Here is a 7,396-nt window from a genome sequence, read left to right as displayed (position 1 = left end):
GTGTCAGAGCCATGTTATATTGTTCTGATGTAGCTGGAGTACTCCCTATACCGGTCTAATAATTGGAGAATCCATTGATCCAGAATATGGAGTTAACAGTTTGATCAATGAGAAGGTAAAAAAGGTGGTTAATTTTTTTTGTATTGATGAAGTCTCATAATTTTCTTAAAGAAATTCTATAAGCACTTGGTTTTCCAGGCTCGAGCTTGGGACTAAAAGCAGTATGAGACATCCTTCTGGTTGTTGAAATGTTAGAAAAAGTGATTGCCAGTTTGATAAAATAAATACAAGATGCTTTTATCTAGTGGTCTTAGTTGTCTAGATAAATTTTCATTATAATGGTAAAAATCAAAAGGACAGATTTAAAAGATTCAATCTCCACGTCAGCATGGCCTGAGGGACTTTACACCTTTGTATGTGTTAATTGTGAACTGAAAAATATGTTCCAGTCTGATACTATTGGTAATATTGATATCTTGCATTTCGCAGTTGAAGCCCGAAGATCCCTCCACCTGAGACTAGGGTTGCCATTTGATCGGCCTCTTCTACGAATTGCTAATGCTATAAACATATCTTCAGTAAAGGGAAACAAAAGGGACAAATCAAATCAAAGGGGTACACGTTTAGCTTCATATAAGCCCTCTCTTTCTAGGTGTTTTTGTTGATATAGATTGGAGGAGTTGTTGACTTTTTTTTATATATATTAGGCTCCTCTTTGCTCAAGGATGTTCATCAGGGCATTCCAAGCAGTGGGGGTAATTTCTGTCTTTTTCTTAAACATACATGACATGAGCATTATTATTTTCATTTCTTGTGTCATCACATTTACTTTCCAACTGTGCTTTACCTTGGTTCTTGTTGTTTCCATAATGATTGTGCAGTATCTGGTGGAAGCATTTCTCTAATTCAAGGTTCTTACGAGTATTATCATTACCTCCACGATGGATTTGATGATTCGGTAATACAGCTCCCTCTTGCAAGTTACTGCCTTTTGCTAATAATTTGCTGTTTGAGTGGGTTCTGCTATTCTGGATTTGCCATCAAAGTTTGTTTTGTGGATGCCTTAACTAATGCGAAATGGCCCGATTTTGTTCATCAAGTCTTCTGAAGACCTGTCTTGTTCTGCTGATTCTTCTGGCACTTTTTGTTTAAACTGTGATCGCAGTTTACAAGAATGTGATGCTGTATGATTGCAGGCTTATGAGATTTGCTGAAACGAGGATAATTATGTAACAGTATGTGAAAGTTTATGGCAAATAAGACAGAGAAACCTTAGTTGTAATCCTAACAATAATCGGAATACACAAACCTTATTTGTACCCAAAATGCTCAGAAAAATAGGAAGAGAAGTTCTAGAATATCTGGGGAGAGGATTATTGCTCCGTTTAGTCTCATTTCGATGGGTTATGTCTTTATCAGCTGGCATTTTACTTGCTTCACATGATGCGGGTTAAGATGAGAGAAATATTTGCTTTAATTTGTTAACCCGACTATTTTACTGGCTATCCATATCGTGGGTGGAAGAGTCATTTTACAATAAACTAATACCAGGGATGCAAATTAACATTAATTCAGTTAAGGGGGCAGCTTTGGTGTTTTCCATACATTCTACTCGATCAATGTTTTGTGTTAGGTCATTTTGTCCCTTTTAAGATTAGCTACGCAGATAATGATCAATTAATATGAAATGAATTATTTGGAATTTTGGCATTTGAATGATTTGGTGTCCTAAAACAGATACACCTGTTCAAGCCAGATCTTTCATTTGCTACTTTGATCAATATGATTAACAATATTTTATGTGGCAGGGATGGGGTTGTGCATATCGCTCTCTTCAAACTATCATTTCTTGGTTCAGGCAGCAACACTATACTTCCATTGGTGTCCCTTCACACAGGTATTTTTCATGGATTTCCGACTCATTGTCAAATGCATCCTCTAAATCTTTGGTTCTGTATTCTGTATCACTATGGAGAAAACAATATTCGAGTTCATTCATAAGGAAAAGTTCATTTCTTCACTACAGGAGAAACTTACTTTATGTAAAGCCTAAGGTATTTTGATACTTAGTTCTAAGTCGCTCTCATGAGGCATTTGGTTCTTTATAAGTTAATAAATGAATACAATGATCCAAAAGCGTTCTACGAATTCCTGTTAGTAGACATGTTTACCCTGTTTTGGGCTTAAACTTTATCAGTAATGATTTGATTTTTTTTTCATGGACTCTTAAGTGTTCTTTTGGGAAGTTACACAGCGAATAAACATTTTGGCCCGTATTTTCGCCCTCATTTAGCCCTTTATGCTGTTCTAGTAAAATTTGTTCTCATAAATACTACTTTATATTTTTTCAGAGAAATACAACAGGCACTGGTAGAGATTGGAGATAAGGACCCTTCATTTATTGGGTCACGAGAATGGATTGGGGCCATTGAGTTAAGTTTTGTTTTGGACAAGCTACTCGGGGTAAGTATCTGTCCGCCTTATTTCTTTGGATCCCATTCAAAGTACAATAGCAAATGAACAGAAACTATTTGTTTACCAACCAACCTCTTTCTCCTTCATTTGTCTGATAACATCCATTTTGTTGTTGCAATGGCATCCATTAGTTTGCATATTTGCTTTCCTATGTCACTGTGGACTTGAGATACCCAGAGTTTTGCTGGTGCTGTGAGTAAGATATATCACTGTGATGACTTAGATGAAATAAAATCCTACCTTAAAACAGGTCAGTTGCAAGGTCATCAACGTGAGATCCGGAGCCGAGCTTCCAGAGAAATGTAGAGAGCTTGCACTGCATTTCGAGACTCAAGGAACACCCATCATGATAGGTTAGAAACTCAGTTACTCTACACCACATATCGTCTTTTCATTAATGAGTGAAGGCGAGTCTCTCGTCAAGAACGAATACTTCTTCCTATATGTTGTTTAAAGATCTTGGTTTGTACCTGCAGGTGGAGGGGTTCTAGCGTATACTCTCTTGGGGGTTGATTACAATGAAACAAGCGGAGATTGTGCATTTCTCATACTCGATCCCCACTACACAGGCAACGACGACATAAAAAAAATAGTGAATGGGGGGTGGTGTGGATGGAAGAAGGCTGTTGATAGCAAGGGAAAGCATTTCTTCTTGCACGATAAGTTCTACAATCTTCTGCTTCCCCAGAGGCCCAACATGGTGTAGAACTATGTCGTTGAAGTGGGTGCAAAGGCAGCATACTTTTTATGATTTGAGCAGTTCTTCATTTCCTTTCTTGATCCCATAGGACAGTGCATTTGGATTAGCATTCATGAATCGAGTTTGAAAATACCATAGGACGAGAATTATCTCTGAGATTGGACTTCTATTTATACTGATGTGCTATGATTTGCGTTATTGGATGTTGTTGTACTTGTACAACTTTGTCGATATCGAACTTGCAACATTTCACCATTTTTACAAAAATTAATTCTTTCATTCTCATATTTGTTGATGAGTGGAGTTTGATTATTTTGTTCTATATAGTGAGAAATAGTTTGTTATGTCTACACTTTGGTAACAAATCGAAATAAAAAATTTGGTATGTATCGAAGCCAAACTAGATTTGATTTTTGTATTTTCAAAAATTTTGATATTTAATTTTATTTTGGTTTTTAGTATGAATTTATTGAACCGTATCAAATATCAAAATACTACTTTTATTTATTTTTTGTACACAATATATATATATATATATAATCGTGTTTATATTATATTGTTATTTTATCATTAAAAGATAAACAAAAGGTTGTAATTGTTATTCTTAATATTGATTTTTTTAATTAATTTTATGTTTTTAACAAAAGCTTCGATTTACCAAATATTGGATTGAAAAAAAAATCGGAAATTATCGAAACCAAACTGACTATTCGAATTGGTTTTGGGTTTGACATTTTAGCATAGCAATTTTTTTATTTATTAAAATTTTATTTTGATTTGATTTTAGAGATGAACAGCCATAGACTTGTATTGAGTAAAAATAATTGTAAAAGATAATAATAATAATAATGTACCTTATAAATTTTTAATATTTTCAAAGATTAAATAATTAGTTGGAGGAGTGCAAGAAGCATCATGATGAAGCTGAGAACTTGTCCAAGAAAACTGCAACGACGTCGTTTCGTTTATGGCCAACGTTCCGCTTCCGCTATATCAGCGCTATTATATGAGCTGCAACTCCGCCACAGCAGCTCCGCCACCTCTGATGGCGGCTCCGACCCTCCACCGCCGCCACTACTCCTTCTCTTCTTATTCCTTTCCTTCTCCCTACAACTCTCAGTTTCTTAAACCCCACCTCTTAAAACCCCCGCAAAACCCTACCAAAACCTCCATCTCCATCTCCTCCTCCATTCTCGGAGGTTCCCTCCAAAACCACCGCAAGATTTCCAGGAACTTTGCCGCCGCGGATGCTGGAAAAGAAGAAACAGAGGGGGAGCGCTTGGAAGAAGCAAGAGAAGCCGTCAGGGATTATCTGGAACGAGTTGGAGTTGCGCGAGAAGACGCTTCCCACATTTCCTCCAACTGCCCCAACTATTTGAACATGCTGATTGACGGCGTCGAAGACCTCGATGACTGGAATTCTTGGGCCAGAAATTCCAGTCAAGAAATTACGGGAGATGCTCTTGAATTCAAGAAGAAAGTCTACCAGATGGCGGAGCAGAAAGGGGATAATGGTATTCTTCCCTTCTTGGAGAGCCTTGGCCTATCTCTCTCTTCAGCCACCCACTTAGCCAGATATCTCTCTTCTTCAGGCTCCAATTCACTTTCCCTCCTCATTCAAAAGGTACTTCACTAGCCCCTTATCAGCATTTTAGCTCTGTTTTTTCATTTGTACTGAGCAAGATTCAGTTTTTTCCTCCCTTCTCTGATTCTCTTTTAAAAAAATTATGATAGGTTATGTATTTGAAGGAAATATTATTTTCTGACAGTGATGGTCATGAAGTTATCGGGAAAAATGCTCGGCGAATGATGGCTCATCTCTCCATTTCTGCTGATGACGATGTGCAGCAAACGTTAGCATTCTTTGAAAAGGTTAGAGCACTTGCTGAGAAGTGAGTGTTGCTTATTGAAAAAATATTAAATTTTAAAAGCATGTGCCCATGCAGTTCTTTTTCAAGTCGTAGTATGTGGAATGCATCACTCACCAGCATGTATAATGAATATGTTGCTTTTTATTGTGTAGATTCAAGCCAGGCGTGGAGGTTTGAATCTTTTGGGTTCTGAGCATACCTCTTTCCGGCATCTCATTGAATCTTTTCCCCGCCTTCTATTTCTGCCTCTACAATCTCGCGTGAAGCCAATTGTGAAGTTCTTGGAAAATATTGGAGTCCCTAAAGGATGCGTAAGAAACATTCTTCTGTTGTACCCACCCATTTTGTCCTATGACATTGAGAAGGATATCAGACCAAGATTACAGTCGTATCAGAAGGTATAATCCAAATGAGGGTGGTTATTTCCTATGTCTGAAGTGCTTGATATTTGCAATTACAGTCCTTGCCCTAAATTTGCCCTTATACGAAGATGGAATAACAAGCCTTTCCATTTCAACATGTTACTTCTGTCCTGATTACTGCAGAAAAAAGGCACAGGCTGATGATTTGGTTAAAATTTTATATTTTTAAATTGACAACTGATCATCCGTGATATTTGCCCTGTAGATTGGGGTAAAGGATAATGATCTTGGGAAGATGCTTGTCAAATATCCATGGATTCTTTCTGCTAGCATCCTGGAGAACTTTGAGAAAGCCCTTGATTTCTTTGACGAGGAGAAGGTACTAATCGTTGGCAGATGCTTAATATTGTCTTCTGTACTATTGTTTAATCACATGGTGGTGTTACTGTTGAAATTATAGACAAATTCAAACAGAATGATTCTTTTTTCCCCACTTGAGTTCAGGTTCTGCTCCGCAGTTGTCAACAAGATGGTTTGCATTGACATACTTATTTTCCAGGTTCCCAAAATTAACTCCTCCCGCGCGATAAAAAGCTGGCCACATATTTTGGGCTGTTCAGTTAACAAGCTGAAGGTGATGGTCGAACAGTTAGGTGAAATAGGCATTACGAATAAGAAGTTAGGTCATGTTATTGCTACAAGTCCACAGCTTCTGCTTCGCAAGCCTCAGGAATTTGTTCAGGTTGGAAAAGTTTTCATTATTTGAATTTGTGCTAATTGCATCATAGTATCTTAAATTTTAGCATTGTTATACTGGCAGCATTGTTAGCAACATTGCCGTTTGTCCTTTTTCATGTCTGTTACTTTCTAAAGATAACAAGATTGATTCTAAATTTTGCTGGCATCAAGTAATGTAATTTCTTGTGAGGTGTATAATGCAAATGGCAATCTTCTTGATTCAGTAAATACAGAGCACCATACATTAACATCACCCCGGTTATGTATTTGCTTCTTGTTTTAATTAAATTTGTATGTCTTGGTTTCTTGTCTTGATTAAGTTTGTTTTTCATAAATCCAGGTGGTATTCTTCTTCAAAGGTTTAGGACTGGATGAGGAAGCGATTGCTAGAACTCTTGGTCGTTGTCCTGAAATTTTTGCTGCAAACATAGACAAAACTCTCGAGAAGAAGTTGGAATTCCTTTCTAATGTTGGAATTCCCAAAGCTCACCTCCCAAGAGTTATCAGAAAATATCCGGAACTATTTGTTTGTGATGTCGACAGAGCATTACTTCCTAGGTAAAGAATAGACCAAACTTTGGAAGTATCATACATTATGCATCTTAAGTACCAGGGCTTTTTCCATTGTCATTATCAATAGAAACCCAGCATTTTCAGAACTGCTAGTAACCATTTACTTTCTCATTTTATTCTGGACAGAATGAGGTACCTGATGAGGATCGGCCTATCAAAGAAGGATATAGGGTCGATGGTATGCAGGTTCTCACCTTTACTTGGTTATAGCATCGAAGAAGTTCTGAGACCGAAATTAGAGTTCTTAGTGTACGCAATGAAAAGGCCTGTACGTGATGTGGTCGACTATCCAAGATACTTCAGCTACTCACTGGAGAAGAAGATAAAGCCCAGATACTGGGTTCTGAAAGGCAGGAATGTAGAGTTCTCATTGAAAGAGATGTTGGGAAAGAATGATGAGGAGTTTGCAGCTGAGTATCTGGGGGTGGAGGAGATGCTTGTTCCTCCATCTTGAAAACTCTGTGGTTTCTTTCTCCTTTTTCGTTGGGGTGGAATGGGGGTTATCTTGAGGACTCTTTCTTGTACAGAACTGTCTCCTTTGTTGTTGAAAGTTCTCTTAGTCTAGCAATTTTCCTCTCATACTTGGAGTTTTCAATCATTCAATGGGCTTGGTAAAAGTATTTGATTTTGTGGTAGATTTATATATATATATATATATATATATATAAATGTGATTT

At 37.3% G+C, this 7,396-nt stretch overlaps 2 protein-coding genes across 2 annotated transcripts in view; both read left to right on the top strand.

The window, feature by feature from the left end:
- The window catches only part of LOC105168552 (probable Ufm1-specific protease), a 6,830-nt gene extending 3,368 nt beyond the window's left edge, over window positions 1-3,462 (top strand). The window contains exons 7-13 of the mRNA XM_011088684.2: window positions 490-615; window positions 708-755; window positions 882-958; window positions 1,809-1,897; window positions 2,352-2,463; window positions 2,726-2,828; window positions 2,952-3,462. Coding sequence (XP_011086986.1) covers window positions 490-615; window positions 708-755; window positions 882-958; window positions 1,809-1,897; window positions 2,352-2,463; window positions 2,726-2,828; window positions 2,952-3,181 — 785 coding nt within the window. The 3' untranslated portion in view covers window positions 3,182-3,462. The remainder of the gene's footprint in view (window positions 1-489; window positions 616-707; window positions 756-881; window positions 959-1,808; window positions 1,898-2,351; window positions 2,464-2,725; window positions 2,829-2,951) is intronic.
- LOC105168551 lies at window positions 4,080-7,360 on the top strand. The gene is made up of 7 exons (XM_011088683.2): window positions 4,080-4,799; window positions 4,910-5,047; window positions 5,199-5,444; window positions 5,674-5,787; window positions 5,968-6,150; window positions 6,487-6,704; window positions 6,846-7,360. Exons 1-7 carry the CDS (start codon window positions 4,143-4,145, stop codon window positions 7,171-7,173), a joined length of 1,884 nt encoding a protein of 627 aa, XP_011086985.1. The 5' UTR covers window positions 4,080-4,142; the 3' UTR covers window positions 7,174-7,360.

This window comes from Sesamum indicum, linkage group LG8 (assembly GCF_000512975.1).
Source record: "Sesamum indicum cultivar Zhongzhi No. 13 linkage group LG8, S_indicum_v1.0, whole genome shotgun sequence".
In the NCBI taxonomy this organism is placed as follows: Eukaryota; Viridiplantae; Streptophyta; class Magnoliopsida; order Lamiales; family Pedaliaceae; genus Sesamum; species Sesamum indicum.
Note: the sequence above shows the minus strand (reverse complement) of the source record. Positions and strands in the feature narration are given on the sequence as shown.